Below are 20,686 nucleotides of genomic sequence, written 5' to 3' on the forward strand. Positions count from 1 at the left end.
CGGCACCCATTCACTGCTGATGATTCACTGGTAAGCAACTGATGCAATGATAATTTTCACTAAATCTGTTCTGGTAAATAAGCAATCTCATCTACACTGGATGAGCTGATGGTGAATAAATTTCAGCATTTTTTTTTCTAAGAATATATCACTAGAAAATACAGTAGTATCATTACTTATGATTTTCTGTTTTACACGGAATGCAAAAAAAACTGAGATAAAAGGAATGTTAAAGCAAGTTCCTTACTTTTAGAGATTGTAAAGAAGTTCATTAATGTTGGCAGGGGTGCATTTTTTTAAAAATTGTCTTTGCTGTCACTTTTGTCAGTTTAAGTGACTTTTCGCTTTGTAAGTGAGGCTTGTATTTTTGTATATTTTCTATTATACGCTATTTATGTCTTGTTTTTGTGTCTGTGGAACACCAAAGGCTGAAATTTCCTGAACTCGACAGTGACCAACAGGAAAAAAAAAAACAGTTTTTCCCAGTAGAAAGGCAAGTTGAGAAAGACAAACGCTGTCTTTGATTCCAGGGTCAGAATCAAGCGGAGCCAGAGGTCATCGCTGTCCTGAGAAAACACGCAAGAGCTAATGCAGAGGTGGCCTGCGAACAAGCAGAAGTAAATAATGACATGAGAGGTTGTTTTTATTTATTTAGATGATGCCGTATGTATTTAACAATGTGACAGAAGTAACTTCGAACCCATTTCTAGCTGCAAAAAATATATATATTTTTTTTCTCCACAAATTCTTACAATCTGATAAAAAAAACCTCCCACAGTGTCTCTAATATGCAAATTAATCTTTCTTCCCATTTCCATTTCAAAAACAAACTAATATTTCGCTGCGTCATATAAAGCAATTGAAAAAAAAACAAGGTTCCTGTTTTTAAGGAAGTTGAAGACAGTGTTCTCAGAGTAGAGCTCTACGGTAAGTCTTGCTCTGTTTAAGAATATGCTTAAGAATAGTGGTCCGTTGTTAATAAGTAACTACGTAGGAAGTAATGTAGCAAGTATTAATACATTAACAATATAGAGATTAACTTTATCAGTAGTTGCAATTTTAGGACAAAGGTAGTTCCTTAATATGTATTTGATTATTTTATAGTTATGATCTCTAGTTTGTCGGTTCATTATTTCTCTGTCTTTTCTTGAATATTGACCATTCTTTTATGAAGGCATCGACTGCATTTACAGTATATTTTGTTATTCACACAAAACTGCATACTCCAGTTTACAGTGTCTGGTAAAATATCACAAGTGGCACAAATGTAAGTGTAAGAAGTGTAAGAAAAACACTGTGTTAGACATAAAATATTTCAAATAAGTTATTAAATTACTTTAAGGTTTAAGGTTTGAGGTTAAGGTGAATGCTTAAGATTTTATATATATATATATATATATATATATATATATATATATATATATATATATATATATATATATATATATATATATATATATAAAATCTAATATCTAATAAGGAACTACGTTTGTCCTAAATTTGCTACTACTTACTGCTTAGTTTTTCTTGCTTTTCTATTGTTAATAGTATCAAGTTAATTAATAACATCTTGCATAGTTACTTGTAGCAACTTTCATGAAAAGTATTTAGAGTATCGTTGTGGTTAACTGAGGCCTTATTGAGCTTAAGGGTAGAGAACAGGAAACTAATAAACCAGAAACAAAGACACCAAAATTATTTCAGCTTAGACTGTCAGTGCATGGGTATATTATACATTTATAGAATATAGATAGAAACCTTCTCTTTTAAGTGTATAGTAGCACATTTAGGACAAAGATATTTGATTAGATATTTGATAATTATTAAATATAAATATCCTTATCCTTGACCTTTAACCTTTCTATTAACAAAATAAGTTGATGATAGCATTTCCTTTATTTTGAGTATATATTCCAATTTGAAAAGTGAGGATGCATAAAACATTTTTAAATGAAAATATATTCCAATCCTTACAGTAGCCAACAAAATTGTGATTACTGATTAATAATGACAACAATGTTTTAATTTATAATAATTTTTAGTGCTGGGCAAAGATTAAAGGAAGAGTTCACCATTTGTTGCATGACGCAGCTTATGTCGTATGTTGAATCAGAAGACATACAAGAAGCCGTAACTCTGCACTCAGTCAGTCAGTTATTTACGTTATAATTTTAAAACTATAAATATTTTTGTTAAAAAAACCTCCAATCTGCTTCAGAGGACATGTGATAACTCCCCAAAGGCGTATAGGTTAGTTTTACATCACAGTGCACGTGGATATATTCAATTTACTGAGCTTTAAAATAATTACCAAAAATTGGGAAAAGCCATGATAAATTTTCTAAAAACTCTGACTGTGCTCATCTGAAAGAAGAAAGGTCATATGCACCTAGGATTGTATGGGGTGAGTAAAATATAGGGTAGTTTTCATTTTTGGGTGAACTGCTGTATTCCTATAATAGCAAATAATCGTATTCAAAATAATATTTTTTGTGTAAATAAAATATGTGAGTACTTTTTAATATTTATTATGTATATATAAATACACACACTTATATATTAAAAAAACTATGTTGTGTTAATAATGTATAACAAATACAAAAAAAATGCATGTGTCATAAGGCCTTTGTGGCTATGCGCTTCCTTCTTCAATTCTGCGAGGTTTTCGAAACATTCAGCTAGTGGAAAGGAGGCAGAAGAGGGCAGCAGCACTGCAGCAGCTTACACCTTTCGTAACCTCGCTGCACAGACGAGCTGAGAAAGCAATCCCTTGAAACTACTCTACTGTAAGGGACTCTTAATCTCCACTTCAAACTTGCTCCTCGTGATGAGGGCAAAACTCTGGAGCAATTCATGGAATCAGCCATCCGTATCGACAATCTGATGTGTTCTTGACACACTTGGCTATTCCCAGCTTCCAATTTTAATCTACCATTTTACATAAGAACCCATATGTAGTTTGGGGAATGGATGGAGGAGAGAGAGAAATGCATTCGCAACCACCTCTGTCTGTACTGTGGCTAGTCAAATTCTCCAATGGTCTGAATTCTCCCAAAAAAACTGTCTCACCTCTGTTCCCAGATTGTTCACTTCCTCAACATAGGAGGAAACCAAAACTCTTCAACTCTCAGACTTGCCTGAAACCTTCACCACCCAGACCTGCTTCCAAACTTCCACCTCATAGACCCAGTGACTGTACTATTGACCTTATCCCCGAAGCAACACTGCTCAAGGGCAGAGTCTTCCCTCTCTCACAACCACAATCAGAAACCATGAAATCTAACATAACACTCAAATTCCATTACCCACTGCCTGTAGTTCCAACCTCTTTCAAACAACTGCACAAAGCCAATTATTTCTCCAACTTATATCTGAGGGCTTACAACCTAATCAGCATTCGAGAAGGGGAAGAATGAAAGACTCTACCTCATCTGGGCACTATGAACACCGGGTTATGCTCTTCAGAATAGCAAACAGTCCTTTTGTGATCCACCGTTTATATTGACGACATCCTGATTTACATCCTGAGGACAGCACTTGAACCAGTTTGGACACCCGCCAGTGAAAAAGCTTTCCTTCATCTTACTGCATTATCCCAGTCTGGACCTGGAATTCATGGTAGAGGTGGACAGCTCCAATACAGGGATTGGAGCGATGCTCTCACAATAGTAATCGACCTAAACTATTTCATGTGCCTTCTTTTCTCTCAAGCTAAATTAGTCTGAGAGAAATTATGATGTGGGGACAGAGAGCTTTTGGCCATGAAGGTCGCTTTTGAGGAGTTGGTGACATTAGTTGGAGTGGTGAAACTCATGCTAACTGACCATCGCAAAATGGGATATAAAAGGTCACCCAAATGCGTAGCAACCCCAGACAAGCTAAATGGTCTCTTTTTCCTTTGCCCCTATGAGACAGAGTAATGCAATAAGTCTACAACTCAGCCTGTGCTGGACACCCAGGTATCAGCACTACCATTCAACTCCCCTTTAACCATTTCTGGTGGCCATCTCTACAGTCAGACATCACTAAATTTGTTCAGAATGGTAATATGCGCAATATCTACAAAATCAGACTGGAGCCGCTTTTTGCTTTGGACCAAATATGCTCAAAAAACCCTCCAGAAACCAGCCACCAGACAAAGCCCCTTTCAATGTGTTCTTGGCTTTTAACCCCCTCTATTTCCCTGGTCAGGAGAGACATCACAACAAGTTACTTGCAGTCAATCACTGGCTACAGAGAAGCTAGCAGACAGATTTCTATTTCAGAACATGTTCCAACTTCGCTTCTGGACAGTGGGTGTAGCTCTCCTCCAGAAACCTTTGGTTTTGACTTCCCTGCAAGAAACTTAGTCCCTGGTACGTGAGTCCATTCAAAATACAAATAACCTCAGTATCTTTTAGCTTAACATTACCTGCAAACTATCGTATCTCACCCACTTTCCATATCTCTAAGCCCGCCAGTGGTCCGAGAGGATGGATCATCGACATCAACTCTTATCATCATCAACAGCGAGGAGGCCTATCATCTTAGACTCGCAATGCCATGGCAGGGTGCTACAATACCTCATTGACTGGGAGTGGTATGGACCCAAAGAAAGATCTTGGGTAAGCTTCCAGGACATTGTCAATCCTGCTTTAATTGCTGAGTTTCATTTGAACCACCCGGCAAACCAGCTCCAAAGCCCAGTGGAAGAGCTCGGCATCCAGTCTTTACTCACTTCAGGAGCCGCTTGCAGGAAAGGGGACTAACCTAAGACTAATCAACATCAGGTGTCTCCCATTACCCTCCCTTTAAAAGCTATACTTGTACTCTCAGTATTTGTGAAGTCTTGTTTGGCCTGTCTGACATTTTTGAATGTTTCTATGTTTCTACTGTGTTTGATTCTACCGTGTATGATCCTGGATTGCCCTTTCTTGTTTGATTCTCTACTGCATGCCCTACTTACCTTGACTGTTATTTATCTACCAGTTCTTGATTGCCTCAACCCTTGCCTGGTAAACGATTTGTCTCTTGATGTTTACGACGCTGATGATCGACCCATGCTTGTCAGTTATTCTGATTCCATAAAACTGCAAATGGATCCGATCACTTCTGACTCCTTGTTACAGCATGTTAATGCATGTAAATATTTTGAAGATATACTGTACGTCTGTGTCTTTATATATGCATAATATATATACAAAGTTCACATATATATCTATATCTATATCTATATCTATATCTATATCTATATATGTTTATCATAGAAACAAAAACTTTCTAATGCGATTAGTCGTGATTAATCGTTGCCCAGTATTAATTATTTTACAACTGAATTTTATAGTGTTATAGACAACAAATAAAGTTTATGCAATAGTAGATTTGAAAAGACAGACCATTTTTAGTATATATATATATATATATATATATATATATATATATATATATGTATATATATATATATATATATATATATATATATATATATATATATAAACAAACATTGCTAGACAGGTAATGAAAAACTTCTAATTATCGCTTAGAACTAATATTCGACTGACATTTTCTAAGAACATGTAACAGAACAATGTGTTTAAAGACAATAAACATATAATATGATAATTTGATTTGTTCCGCTTGTTGTTTATAAATTCTAAATTCTACTACAGTGAGTCAGGAACTTACCAATGACCAAATTCACAAGCTCGGAACATAGAGAGCTGATTAAGATGCACTCAATGTATTTTCTTATATTAAAATATATAGCAAAAATATATCATATACATTTGTGTTATTTATAAAATTTATCTTGTAGAAAATACCAATCTATCCCATTTCTTTCCAGCAAGTGATCATCATGGACCAAAATGCAACCAATTCAACTGAAGGACCTTGTGGCTTGTCTGAAATGCCAGCACGTTTGTTCTTCATATGTATATACTCAGTGATTTGTGTGGCAAGCCTGGTGCTCAACAGCATTACAGCATATGTGTACTTTTGTAAAGTTAAAAATCAATCCAGCATTACAATCTATATGAGGAATCTGGTTATAGCCGACTTGTTTGTGTGCCTGTGTTTGATATTACGCATTGCTAAATATGCTAAAACTTCAATGGAAATTCAGCATATTTACTGTAGCTTTGGTGCTCCAGCTTCCTACATCAACATGTACTCCAGTATTCTTTTCATGGGCTACATCGCTGCAAACAGGTATGGATGTTTATCCTTTTCTGGTAAAAAAAATACCTTTCACTGAATTTGTGACAGCCTAAATGTAACATTTTTGAGTGACAAAAAAATGTATGCCATGAAATAATGTTAATGTTAATTCTGTAAAATAAGTATGAATTGCTCAAAAAAATGATTCACATTTCATAATACCCCAAAATCATAGTTCCCATCTGTCAATCACTACGAGTTATGTTGTGACGACAGACTGAGGTCTTGCTTGGATTCCAAAATGCCAATACATGATCCAGCCCCCCTCGGGATGGATGCGCAACGTAGCTGGCCTTGGGCTCTATGCAAGTATGCGTCTTCCCAAGTGAGCATATTTGCACAGACATGCTGGAACAGATCTTTGGAAAATCCATGTGTGACTCCTGTACGAGAAGTAATAGACTTGAGCTAGCCTATGAACTGATGTCTGTTCGCAAACTGGTGTTCTTCTTGCCGAAATGACCCCAAAGATGAATGATTGAAGTAATGCTTTCTTTCCTGCAAGAAAGGTTGTAACTTAGGCTGTCAGCCTCCACCTTGAACTTATATGTGGCTGCAATTGCAGCCCATCACAATACAGTGGACAGCAGGTCATTGGGAAAGCAATCTCATTGTGAGGTTCCAGAGGGAGGTTCCAGGAGATGAATCACTTTTAGGTCACCCCTAGTGCCCTCCTGGGACCTTTCCATCATCCTGGCTGGGCTTCAAAGGGTCCCTTTGGGCCTCTGGAGTAAGTTGAGCTGCATTTCCTGTCTGCGCCAAACCACGCTCACTTCAAGTGGGCCAGGGACCTCTAAGCCTTTTTTATTGTAAAGTGCTTTGTGCACAGCCTGGTCGACTCTCATGTTGTCCTGAGACTCTGACCTGGATACATGCCCAAGGTTCCCATCACACCTTTTCATGACCAAGTGATAACCCTGCAAGTACTGCCCCTGGAGAAGGCAGACTCAGCCTTGCATTATTGTGTCCTATTAGAACACTACAAGTCTATGTGGACTGCACCTGGAGCTTAAGATGTAAACGGAAGGCTGTTTCCAGGCAAAGGTTGGCTCACTGGATAGTGGATGCCATCGCTTTGTCGTACCAGGCCCAAGGTAAATTGTGCTCCCTGAGGGTGAGGGCTCACTCCACTTGGAGTGTTGCCTCCTCTTTTGCATTGGCGCATGGCAGCTCTCTGGCAGACATTTACAAAGCTGAAGGGTGGGTGAAACAAAACACCTTTATGAGATTTTACAGCCTCTACATCCAGTTTCTTCTCATGTGTTGGTTAACAGTTAATTGGTGGGAAAAACTGGCTGGTGTAATATTTGCTGCACCATCCCCTTCCCCCTCACAGATGTGAGCACCTGTTTCCTCCTCCAGCATGTTCCCCACATGGTGAACCCTGGTTGAGTGACTCCAGCACCCTCAGCAGTCATACTCGACTCAGCAGTCCTTTGCCAGGCCCAGTAAAAGCATTGCTTGCCTAGGTCTTCAATCAGACCCTGTAATTGGCTGAGTGTCCACATGGCTGATTCCCTGCGAGTAATCCCATATGTGTGTTCTTCCACAATATGGCTTCCCCTTTTGGTAAACCTGTGTCTACCCACTGACCCATTGAACTGGAAGTTAAGTGCTGGGCGTCCGGTCAAAGGAGAACTGACCCCAACTGAGTCTGGTTTCTCCCAAGGTTTTTTTTTTCTCCATTCTGTATGCATGGGGTTTTGTTTCCTTGCCGCTGTCGCCTCTGGCTTGCTTGGTTGGGGACCCTTAACTTCTAGTGATTATCGTTGAATTGACTACAGAGACCGTCTCTGCATTTAATAAGAAATTGGTCACTCTCGTCATTATACATCCCTGTCATTATACATCCCTGTCATTATACATCCCTGTCATTATACATCCCTGTCACTATACTGTACAGTGCTTTGATGCAACCTGTGTTGTTAAAAGCACTATATAAATAAAAAAGAAAAATGAAAAAAAAAAATGACAGACTGCATTCTCTGTCTCTGCTGTCAGTTGCTCTTCAGAGATGTTTTGTCCACTTGCCACAACCTCAAATCGTGGCTGAGTGCCAGGGACCAGTTCTCAGTTTTTATAATAAGTGGTTGCATCTGATGCCTATTTATACCCATTTGATGGGGAGGGGCACAGGATGCCAAATTTCATTGGTGTTTTCTCATCAGAGTAAATCAGGACTTCAAGCAACACCCCAGTCTGTCGTCATGGCATAACATCTCTGTTCCCTCAATCAGGGAACGAGGGTTATATACGTAACTGAGGCGTTCATCCCTCATGCACAAAATGTTAATACAAAACATCAGGCACTTCAATAAATTATTAATAATTATTAACTTACGATCTATTTGTTTTCAAATCAACATCATTTGAATATCATAATACTGTTTTTTGTCAAAAAACAAAATGCATAATAGTCTATTACCTGGAAAACCCTCACCTCAGATGATTTGACAACATTTATTATTAGTTTGGAGATAATGCATCACGTGTAATGCAAGTTATATAACCAGACAATTGATAAGTAAGATAGTGTGTAAGAGAAATACTGAGCATGACAAGGCAAATAAACGAGTACAAATATTAAAATACTGACTCTAAGAGGCTTGAACAAGAACTTCTATATATTGGATAGCTTCCTGGATAGATCCAAGTAATACTTTTTTTTAACAAAGCAAAAAAGGATTGAATAAAAAATAAGTGACAAAAAGACAAAATTGCCACATTTTAGTTTTATTATTGTTTTATGTGCATTGATAAAACATATACATTAAACACATAGTTGCTTTGGATAAACGTGTCTGTTTGGTTAAAAGCTTATTGAAACAATCAGCAACAAGTACAAGTCAAACGGCATTGGTTCCTAAGGATGGTCATAGTTCTATATGACATATTATTTCTCCAAATTCTATGATGCATTGCTCTCTTTTTTTCAGGTACATGAAGATCACGCGGCCACTGGAGACTCACACTCTGCAAAGTGTTCGTTCGACACGCTGCATCTGCATTGTGACCTGGGCAACTCTGCTGTGCTCAAATTGTGCTTACATTGTTCTTTTTGTCATGGCTGATAAACAAACTTCTGCCCACAGTGGTTTCGACTGTGACAGCTTTCATAACAGCTTACTCAAACAGATCTACTTGGCCTTGCAGATCATTTGCTTTCCATTGTTTTTGCTTGTGCTGGTATCCCTGATTGTTTTCTACTGGTTGAACGTGCAGAAGCTTCGTCAAGCTCAGCGCACAATGCCAGATCAGCCCGGCAATGCTAAGCTCAGCAGGTCAAAGCGTAACATGCAAGTTCTGATGGTGGTTTTCTGTGTGTGTTTTGTACCGTATCATCTGGTGAGACTGCCGTATGTGCTCATCAAACCCCTACTGCGGGACTGCAGAGATGAGCAGGTTTTCTACATCCTGAAGGAGCTGACCGTCCTGCTCGCAGTACTAAATGCCTGCTTGGATCCACTTATTTACTTTGTCTTTTGCAAGACCTTCAGAGCACACCTTAAACTTCAAAGATTCTGCAACTCAGAATGAGATAAAGAGCTCACGTTGTTCCAGAGTGTCTTTCTTCAGCTAAACAGAATTGAAAATATTTAGAAAAAAGCGGGTAACCCAATAGTTTGTGGTAGCCTTTGACTTCTACCTTGTTTACATATGCAACAACTTGAGGGTGAGTTAATGACAGATGTTTTTTTTTTTTTTTTTCTGAGTGAATTATCCATTTAACAAAGCGGAATTGAAAAAAAAAATCTGTATTCAAAAAAGATTTTCTAAATACTTTATTATCATGTTCTTCAGATTCTTTAGAGAATGATCTAAAGATCTAAATGATCCTATAATTCCCTTTTTTCTTTTCTTCTTTATTAAAAAAGAATAATAACACAAACCACTGTGTTACAATGCCTCATATTCCACAACCCAGCATGGGGTGAGAGAGGAAACCATCTTAAATTGTGCTTGACAAAACACAACGTCCATATTTATGTCCACTTTGAACTCCCATTGAATCCTCAGATAGGGATATCTGACAGAGATAATAATAAATTTGTAAATGGGAATGTGATCTCCGTTCTTTTTTACTGTAATTTATTTGATTGAATTTTAATGTATTTGTTTTGTAAACTGTTTTTTTAAAGAATTTGAATTCATAGTTACACGAAGTTGTCATATGTAAATCTGTTTCTTTTTACTATAAATAAGTAAGTGCTATTGACATGCTATTATACATCTATTATCGTTTTTGATCAAATTATTGTAATCTTGCTGAATAAAATGTAGTTATATTCATTGTTGCGTCATGATTTCCAGGGAAATGTTTGTTCATTCTTCAGTGTAATTTTTACGAATATGAATGTGCTGACAATAAAGCTCTTGAGACAAAGTTGATGCTTTATTGAAACTCTATTGCCTCCAATGAGCAATGAAAGAGCAATCAGATTGTCCCATGTGTTATGGCGGAGGAAGCTGTTTGTGTACAGAGTACATGAGTGGTAGGAAACTCCTGCAGTGCTGAGCAAGTGTTAACCCACGAGACAAACCCAGCTACTCTTCAGTTCCTGTATCAATGTCAACACCCCCTTCCTCTGAAATATCATGTGAGGCTCATCTCAACACGCTTCTTCTTATTCTGTATCATGATACAAGCTGACACAACTCTTCAAGTAAGTTTCTTTGTTTTACGGAAAACATTGCTATAATGTTATCATAAGTTTTTCTAATATCTGGATATGTGATGGAATTACTTTGAGGTATTTACATTGCACCATGTTATTTCTAAAGTTATTTAATAGTGATTTAATTAAAATCTGGAAATAACAAAGCACAAAAAGATAGAATGTTGGAGATTGTATTGTATTTCATTGAATGTGCAACTGTAGTGTATTAATAAAAATCAAATGTGTATACTACTTGTGGATAATATTACCAAAATACTTCAGTGCACTTTATAATCATGTCAAATGAAATTTTATCATTGCTTTAATATTTTTTTCATGCTTTAACAAAGTAGACATACTTTGATCTAACTGTGTAAAATGCTTAATTATAATTTTTACTTTTTTGTGTTATTCCATACTGCATATAAAAGTTAATTTGTTGTAAAAGTAAACGGCAACTACAACATTAAAAATGTGTAATTTACAGTTTAAATACAATATACAGTAAAGTATATTTAATACGTTTAACACAATTAACTGTATTGTTAAAAGCGCTATATAAATAAAGGTGACTTGACTACATATTTTGCAAAAGATTTGTACTGTTTCTTCAGAGAGAGTCGAATGTAGAAACAAAAGCATAAAAAGTGCAAGGACTATACAAAGATGTGGATTGAAAGCGGCATAATACTTTTTTAACATTTATTTCTGAACATCAGCAAAAATAAGAAATAAAACTCTAGCAGAAGTTGCAACACTGAACCATGTCACAATATTTCATGATATCATCAAAGCTAAAAAAAAATATTTTTCCGTTTTAGATATGGATGACATCAATACTACACAGACAGAATCAAAAAACAGCACGAACGTCAGCAGCGTGTTCACACATCAGGTTCTTCCTGTGCTCTACACCATCATCTGCCTTTGCGCTTTTATCCTCAACGGACTCGCCGCTTGGATCTTCTTCAGGGTTCCCACCTCCTCGGCCTTAGTAGTTTACCTCAAAAACATGGTGGTGGCGGACATCTTGATGTTGTTTAGCTACCCGTGGCGTGTAGTGGGCGATCTCGGTTATGGCGGCACGCAATTGAAGCTGATAGTTTGCCGCTACACAGCTGTGCTTTTCTACCTCAGCATGTACACAGGAATAACCTTCATGAGCCTCATCAGCTTGGGCGCTACTTCAAAATCGTGACGCAGCACGTCCAGCGTGTCTTCATTTCTGCAGCGTGTTTTTCCCGGTTGCGAAGGCTCTCGCTCTGCTAACTTGGGGCGTCATGATGTTCTTCAATCTGCCGAACGCCATATTAACCAACCAGCCAATGCCTAAGGTTTTCTCCTGCTTGGCTCTAAAGAGCAACCTGGGTCGGAGCTGGCACGAGATGTCAGCTCACTTCAATGTTGGAATCTTCTGGGTGGCGTTCCTGTTGATGGTGTTTTGCTACACCTCCATCGCTTGTCACGTATACCGCTCTTACAAACGTGTGCAGCAGGACAGCAGTGAGGCAGGACGGCGGTCAAATCGAAGCATCTTTAGCTTGCTGGCTGTTTTTATCTTCTGTTTTGTTCCGTACCACGTCTGTCGCGTGCCCTACACGCTTAGCCAAAGGCACAAGGATGACTTTAGCACCTACAACCGTTTCATTCTCTTTCAGGTCAAAGAAGCTACCCTCTTCCTTTCTGCCCTTAATGTGTGTTTGGATCCTGTCATCTACTTTTTCATGTGCAGGACATTCAGAGAATCGCTGTTGCAGAAAATATCATCTGTAAACCGTGAAAACAGGCGGCCTTCTATAGGCACTGGGCTCAGTATCAGCAATCTGTAATGACTGCGTGAAACTAGCATTAGCCACTTGCAAGATTTAATAGATATTTAGATGTTAAACCACATATCTGGTTGTGGTTACCTTGCATGTGAAAGGCGCAGCATAAAGAGATGGAACGGAAGAAGGTCACAATGAAGTGTTTTCCGAAAACCCCCCCAAAAAAACAATGTCAACTACAGCTCTCAGAACTGTTTACTGAAGAAAAGTCAACCTTTAACTGGAGAGTTCACCTATAAATAGAAATTCATCCCTCACCTCATTTTTACTTATATGCCATTGAAGAACCAGTTCTGATTCCCAGATGAACATTTTATAGTGCAGCAAAATTAAATTAATTCCTTCACGCGACAACAAAACAGTCTAAAACATAAGTCTTTAATTAGATTTAATTAGCCTCTATGACCATTTACACTTGGTGAAAATAGCTGCTGCCTTTTTAGAATTTATTTCAAATACAGAGGGCAGGGTTATGGTGAATATATCACATGATATACGGAAAAAGCAATCAGAATAAGTCTTCTCTACAGAAAAAAGCATTATATAGGTTTGAAACACTTTCAAACTGTTTCTTTAATACTGCACAATCCCACACACATCACAAATCTGTTGTTTACATGGTGAGCATGTTTTTTTTTTTTCACCCACCACATTGGGTTGGACAAACAGGATGGGTTTGAATGTAACACTTGGTTTATGCAAAAACCATTTCCATTGGTTTTACTCTGTGTGAGAAAGTACAGACCAAAATAAATTTTCTCATATACTCATTTCATGTTCATGTTCTCCTTTTACACATTTTTCTAGCTTCTCACACATATTTTCCTTTTTCACTTATGCATCTCAATTCTTTGTCTCCCTCTCTCACACACAGACATGCACATATATATATATTTTTTATAACACATAAGTGTGTGTCTGTAAATGTTAATGCGCTTTCAGCCACATTTACACTTCACTCTCAAACCAGGAAATAAGTAAGTAATAGGTCTTGCATAGGTCATCCTAACACATTGATGCTATTTAAAGTATTACTGCTGTCTTTTCAAGTATAAGTTGTAGCAATGAAAATGGCATTAGGCATCTTTTAATAATGTGCTGAAATGTTCTGAATGAATGCAAAGATTTCACAAGAGGCTGCACTGAGAATGTGTTGAAAATTCAATTACAAGAACTGCAGTAAATACATTGAGTCATTATGTGGACGTTCTAATTATTGCTGACTGCCAAACACAAAAAAAAAACAGGTCTGAGAACAGTTATGTTCTGTTGCCTCAACCTGTCATTACTGGACATCAAAGCAGACCTCAATATAACATTTCAGGAATGAACTCTTTGTATAAACTGTCAAAGCATTGTAATGTAGGAGGCTGACATTTTTCATCCTCTGAAGGGAGAAATGGATTGAGAATCACTAATTTCTGAATCCTTAAACACCTGATTAGAAGTATAAGTGCTACATTCTTAATTTGAAGCATAAAGCATAGAGCTTATTACACTTTTATATATTGTACAATGTATCTTAGTGTTCAAATTATTGATGCATACATTTTTAGCACAGTTTTTCTTGACTGCTAACACACTATAGCTGATTAATTTGGCCCAGTTTTCCAAATCATTCACACAGTTTCTAGAATCAAAGGCATGTTTCTTGGAACTTTTAACACATTTGATCTCTTTTGTACACACGTTCCAATTCAGTGTTTTCTACAAAACACACCGTTAACATCGTTTCACACAGGTTTAACCATGTTCTCGTTCAGAAAACACCAACACACACAATATAATTGACCCAGGCATCAAAAATTTGCTCAAACAGCACACATTCATCCATATGTGAACATCCAGTAGCAAAACTGATGACACGCATCAGAATCATTATGCATTATGCATTTCGTTCATAAATGAAATCTCATGGGTGCCATTGGGAAAACACATCTATTCAAAATAAAAAAACACATTGGTTGATTGAAAACTGATCACCAATCAGCCAACCACATGCAGTATACAGACATTTAGGTAACTTTAATCCGTAGATTTGGCACACAAGGCAGTATTTTCCATGTTGCTTAGCAGAAGAAAATATCACTTGTGACATTGATGAGATCATGTGGTCATACCCAAACATATGGTAGAATCCATAATCCCACCCATGCACAATTGGCCTGTTTTTCTGTATTTACTGTAGTGTGTTTTGTGTTTTATTTTTGCATTACTGCATTTACTGTACTGTGGAGTACTGTGAGATGCAGTGTTGAGTTGATGTCATTTTTGACTCTCGTGAAAACCCATAAAAAAAGCATAACAAATCTATCTATAATTTGGAAAAGTACTGGGCCATGCCTCTCATCTGGTTTACCATTTATGGTAACATTGCTCAAAGAGTTACCAAGTGTATCTTCAGCCTAAGTGTTGCATTGAGCTTCACAGAATGCTCAATGATGAACTGATAAATAAAAACTGTGAAATTAAAGACTGCAGTGTTTTATATAAGGTACACTGATATGTGCTAATCTGAAAGTATATTCATACACAGCAAAATTCCCAGTGTTAAATTAACACTTCCTGGTGTTTATATGTGTAGGCACTACAGAGTCTTAAAAGTAACAGTGAAGCAGTGTTAAAGTTAATGAGGTAATTAAAAGATTCAAGAGTGATGATTGTTCATTATTGAAGACACCTGATGTTAACCACCAGAATCACCAAAGAGGTCAGTGGAAAGTGTTCACTATGGGAATCTTTTCTTTAAAATATTGCGTAGTGTTTGGCTGCTATAACTGAATTATGACAACCAGACAAGTGAAAGTGCTTTTATTGTAACATAAGCATTAACTGACCTGAAGTGCTGAATTCATTTAAAGAGAACGACTAAAATAAACACTGATCACAGTAATGCTGATTTTCTTCTTTGGTGATTTAACAGGTGTCTTCAATAATGGACAATCATCACTCAATTAATTCATCAACTTTACTGCGCAAGTGTTACTTTTTACACTCTGTAGTGTGGACACATATAGACACCCCGCAGTGTCACATTGACATCAAGGATTTTGCTGTATATTTAAATAGATGTGCTGGATCATGGACTCGAAAGAAAATTTGAAGTTAATGTCAATTTAAGTGACAACTGGAATATTTTAGTTGACTAAAAAATTTAGGCAACGGGTTTTTACAAGTTGAAACTTTTTTTTTTTTTTTTTTGAAATAATATATGAAAACTGTATTACTATATTATTTAAATGAAATAATACAACAAGTCATCTCATTTTAGTAAAATTATCAAAGTAGTGGATTTAATTGATATATGTCCTAAAGAAGAATATGAACTGGGCTAGAATGGGTCCGAGTTGCTTAAAGTGTTTTAGTTATTTTGAACTTGGAATTTGTTTAATTATTTTGTCTTTTTGAGATAAAATCTAAAGTACTGGTATACGGCCTAAAGGCATACTATCTGTCCAAAACTAATGTGACAATCCAATTTCATTGTGAGCATCAATCAATGGTCAACATCCCATCCTACTCATTTTTACTATTTTTAACGCTGTTATTAATCTTCAAGTTTATGAATATCATGCTGTATTAAAGACTTATCTTTTAAACATAATAAACAGAGACTGCATAATGTGTTAATAGCTGCCAGTTCTGGGGATTGTACCGTACCTGTGCTGTTAGATCTGAGTGCGGCTTTTTATACGGTAGATAATGCTATCCTTCTTGCTTGCTCGGAGCATTGTGTTCATATCAAAGGAGCTACCTTTAAATGGTTTAGATCTTATCTTTCAAATAGGTTCATTGTTAATATTGGAGAATATTCATCAGAGACTGCTGTTCTATATTGTGGTGTTCCACAGGGACCCGTTTAGCTCTTATCACGTTTACATATGCTCCTATTAGGGTCTGTCTTCAGGAAACATGACAGTCAAGTTACTTACTTAGACCCTGATTGGTTGAAAACACTTAGGGCCTGCTCATCTGACTTGAAAGCTTGCACATCTTGAACCTTTCTCAATTTTAACTAGAATGAAACTGAAATCATATAACCCTGATCAAATAACCGCATGTAAATCAACACTTTCTGCAAAGCCTTGGATAGAGAACTTGGGTTTTGTTTTGTCTTGTCAGTGGGCAAATGCTGCTTTTTCCAGCTTCATCTTTTAGCTAAAGTAAAACTGAAAGTCTTCTGATGAACTAAAAACAGAACCATATATTACTCAGTGCTATGACCTTTGCACTACCAGCCTTTATGATACCGTGTTTATTTTAAAGTTGTTCGGTTAGTTTTTAAATCGTTAAATAGTTTGGCCCTTCCTTACTATTCAGATTTACTTACAGAAGAAACAAGTATTCAAGCTCAAATTAAAGCTAAAGTTGATAATTAAGTGATGATTATTTATTAGTGATAATAAATAAGCATTACTGAAGAAAAGAGAAACATAAGAACTACAACTTCAGCCAAAGCCTTGGAGTAAAAAAACAATGCCACTATAACTGTGGTTGAGGTTTGCATGATGTAGTTCATGCAGTGCTTGTGATTAAACCAAACATGAATATATAAACAAAAACCAAAAGTAACTGTAATCAGGCCAGCTTATCATCTTAGCATACATAAACAACTACCAGCTGCTCAGTGGACAGCACTGATCTCTCTCTTCTTTACAACAGCACACGTATTGCTCCAGAGAGAGATCTAATACAGGAGTCAAAGGTCAGGAGCCTGAATAAAGCAAACACTGATCTCCATGATTGTGATATAATTTTAACCATAAAACATCAATATCTGATCCCATGTAACTCTCAATAAAAGCATGTGTTCGCTACAAATCATTATTTAATTAGGCATTTCATTGCGTGTTAGGACCTACTCCTTGTCAAAATCATACTCTAGATTTAATACTGTCACATGGAATTGATGTTAATGTTCTTGAAATTCTGCAGCAAAGTGATGATATTTCAGGTCACTATCTAGTCTTCTGTGAACTCTGTATAGCCAAAATGGTATTACAAGTATGGTAGAACCATCACTTCCACCACAAAAGTGCTTCTGAGTAATCTCCCTGATTTATCTCAATTCCTTAGCGCATCCAATTCAGCAGAAAAACTTTATGTAACTATGCACTCTCTTTTATCTAGCAGTTGCTCCTTTACGCTTAAGAAAGATCTCACTATGTCGAATAATGAGAACACTTGCACCCCAAAGAGAGCAGCTCGAAAAATGGAGTGCAGGTGGAGAAAAACAAAACTAGAAGTATTTCGTATAGCCTGGCGAGAAAGTGTCCTATTGTACAGAAAAGCATTAAAAACTGCTAGATCTGATTATTTCTCATCTCTTTTAGAAGAAAACAAACACACCCACTGAAATTATTCAATGCAGTGACTAAATTAACGAAAAATAAAGCTTCAACAGAGTACAAGAGTACAGCAGTAATGATTTCAGTGAATTACAGACCAATCCCGAATCCCCCTCTTCTGTCAAAGATACTAGAAAAAGTAGTATCCTCACAACTATAAAAAATTATATCTGCAGGATCAGACCGTTCTATAGTACTGAGACTGCTCTCATTAAAGTTACAAAGGACCTGCTTCTATCAACTGATCATAACATGGTCGTATCTCCTTATTAGTGCTATTAGATCTTAGCGCAGTGTTCAACATTCTCTTGAATAGACTAGAAAACCGTGTTAGCATTAGTAGAGCATACATATCTGACCGCTATCAGTTTGTGGCAGTAAATGAGGAGGTATCATATTCTTCACAAGTGAAATGTGGAGTACCTCAAGGCTCAGTGCTAGGGTGTTACTTTTCACACTTTACATGTTACCTCTGGGAGATATTATCAGGAGACATGGTGTTAGCTTTCACTGCTCTATGCTAAAGATACTCAGCTGTGTATTTCTTCGCAGCCCGGAATGCATAGTTGATAAAAAAAAAAACTAGATGATGAGCAACTTTTTAATGCTAAATTTTGAAAAAACTGAGGTGCTAATTATTGGACATAAAACCCCCACATTCTAGTGATTATCGGCGATTTGATTACAGAGAACATCTCTGCATTTAATAAAGTTTTCAATCTTTTTATTTTCCTATTTGACACTGTTCAGTGCTTTGATACAATCTGCATTGGTAAAAGCGCTTATATAAATAAAAGTGATTGATTGATGAACAAATTCTCATTCCCAAAATGTTTTACATTTACATCAAGAGATCTGGTGGACAAACTAGCCTAGAATATGTTAAGGGAAACTAGGATTCACTAGAATTTGAAACCAATTATCTTGACTTTCCTATTAAAGTCTGTAAAGCCTGCTTACTGTTTCGACCCCATGTAGGTCTAGGGATACTGGGGTATAACATTTAAAAAGACAGACATTCAAGAACGTGCGTACAGTGTGTGGGACAAAGAAACACACCGCAAACTAAAGTGCAAGATAATACATTTATTTGTGTTGGTGATTATTAAATACAAGAGGTGTAGTGGTGATAGAACAAAAAAGAAAAAGATATATACACGTACGCTATTTACAGTATTTACAGGAACAAAACACAAGACGAAGGGAACGGGAAGAAGAGAGCGAGGAGGTGCTAAAGAAAATAAATCAAACAGTCTCCAGCTACTTAATTTCCCCCTAAGCCATCTACCAATATAAACTATATGAAAAGAAAATGTCTTCAGCGTCCGAGAGGCCCTAAATAAACTACACTCGCTTATCCAGAACAAGAGTACATGGTGTGGCACGCGCCCTAACCTGATGTACTATACAAGACAGATTCCTACGTGTTGTAATGTATGTCACGTGACGTTCTTACCTGACCACTTCCCCCCGGCCTCATAACACACAATGCACGATAACTTACAATATGAGCCGAAAAGGGAACGGAAAAACAATACACAGGGTGACAAGTAACGAACATCAAACAAACGCAATATACAATGATAACGAGTAATCAAACAAATAGCGAGCAAAAGAGCAAAACAAAATGGGGAGGCTTGTGGGTGGTCTGGCGGTATAACAATTGGATTCTACTCCAACTTCTTGCGCCCCTTATAATGTCTGTTAATAAAGTACAAATAAGAATTTGCAGACTACTAGATAGGTGGGGACCTTGGCTGACCTCCTTTTGGTTAACTTAGCTAAATACAGGTCAGATAAGGTTGATAAGGTGTCGCCATTTTTATCTTCAATAAACAATAAGCCTTTCTGTTACTACACTCCCTTTTGTCAAATTATCCAGAGCCATTCCTGTGCATTTTCTTTACAGTTTATTCTTAAACTATTCTAGAATGGCCATCTTTACTTCAAATAAAACTAATTATATTTGAAAAGTATGCTTCCAGATTTTCTATTTACAGAGCGTTAAACACCATGGAAGACCACCTCCAAAATGTATTGCTTTTACAATTGGGAAAAGAACATTTATGCAAGAACATTTATGCATTTGACGTTATCCTAAATAATGTTTTGAACATTTTCAGCATCCTCTGGCCAGACCAACTATCATGGTGTGGTTTAATTTATGGCTGTAACACAAATCAGACTGTAGACATGCAACACTCAGAACATCCATCCAGCTTTTTCCACATGAGGAATGAATACATAACGTGGTGAAAGAGTTGAAGCTGTCCACATGGTCTTTGCAGGAGAACTGGCCCAACGACTGAGCCTGGTGTCTCCTAAGTTTTTTTTTCCCAATTGACCAAGTTTTGGATCCTCGCCTTTGTCACATTTGGCTTGTTTAGTTGGGAATACTTCATTCTTTCGGTAAACTATTTGAACTGAACTGAGCTGATATAACTGAACTAACTTCATCTGAAAGGCTTTATAAGGCCTTTGGCTTTATTGACACGCTGTCTTACTGTTTAATACTTTAATTTGACACAATCTGTATTCTTTAAAGCACTATAGAAATCTAGGGCTCATTTGTTGTCATGGTCTCCGCTGATGTTTAATGGTGTCGTTGTAAACATTTGGTTTATATTCTTGATAAGCATTAATTCAGTAAACTAGG

The 20,686-nt window shown here is 36.9% G+C and overlaps 2 protein-coding genes across 5 annotated transcripts; both read left to right on the forward strand.

Moving 5' to 3' along the window:
* Positions 1-888: 888 nt before the first annotated feature.
* LOC122359445 (P2Y purinoceptor 14-like) lies at positions 889-12,028 on the forward strand. Of its 4 annotated transcripts, XM_043259748.1 has the most exons (6): positions 906-927; positions 4,192-4,355; positions 4,453-4,604; positions 5,825-6,189; positions 9,135-10,862; positions 11,678-12,028. In XM_043259748.1, exons 3-5 carry the CDS (start codon positions 4,473-4,475, stop codon positions 9,733-9,735), a joined length of 1,098 nt encoding a protein of 365 aa, XP_043115683.1. In that variant the 5' UTR covers positions 906-927; positions 4,192-4,355; positions 4,453-4,472; the 3' UTR covers positions 9,736-10,862; positions 11,678-12,028. The 4 variants fall into 4 exon arrangements, with proteins under 4 accessions (XP_043115685.1, XP_043115683.1, XP_043115682.1 ...); XM_043259747.1 differs by lacking the exon at positions 906-927 and having other exon boundaries at positions 1,475-4,355; XM_043259749.1 differs by lacking the exons at positions 906-927; positions 4,192-4,355 and adding an exon at positions 4,969-5,121 and having other exon boundaries at positions 4,468-4,604.
* LOC122359396 (P2Y purinoceptor 14-like) lies at positions 11,680-12,685 on the forward strand. Its single transcript, XM_043259688.1, has 2 exons — positions 11,680-11,996; positions 12,088-12,685. Exons 1-2 carry the CDS (start codon positions 11,680-11,682, stop codon positions 12,683-12,685), a joined length of 915 nt encoding a protein of 304 aa, XP_043115623.1.
* Positions 12,686-20,686: the final 8,001 nt, after the last annotated feature.

The sequence above is a fragment of the Puntigrus tetrazona genome, chromosome 15 (assembly GCF_018831695.1).
Source record: "Puntigrus tetrazona isolate hp1 chromosome 15, ASM1883169v1, whole genome shotgun sequence".
NCBI classification, from domain to species: domain Eukaryota; kingdom Metazoa; phylum Chordata; class Actinopteri; order Cypriniformes; family Cyprinidae; genus Puntigrus; species Puntigrus tetrazona.

Bases quoted from the DNA above. Each gene is read 5' to 3' on its own strand.
- LOC122359445 (XM_043259747.1), top strand. From the start codon at position 4,049: ATGCGCAATATCTACAAAATCAGACTGGAGCCGCTTTTTGCTTTGGAC. The intron at 4,356-4,452 runs GTACGTGAGTCC...CATATCTCTAAG, and splicing joins TGCAAGAAACTTAGTCCCTG to CCCGCCAGTGGTCCGAGAGG. The intron at 4,605-5,824 runs GTAAGCTTCCAG...ATTTCTTTCCAG, and splicing joins GACCCAAAGAAAGATCTTGG to CAAGTGATCATCATGGACCA.
- LOC122359396 (XM_043259688.1), top strand. From the start codon at position 11,680: ATGGATGACATCAATACTACACAGACAGAATCAAAAAACAGCACGAAC. The intron at 11,997-12,087 runs GTACACAGGAAT...TCATTTCTGCAG, and splicing joins GTGCTTTTCTACCTCAGCAT to CGTGTTTTTCCCGGTTGCGA.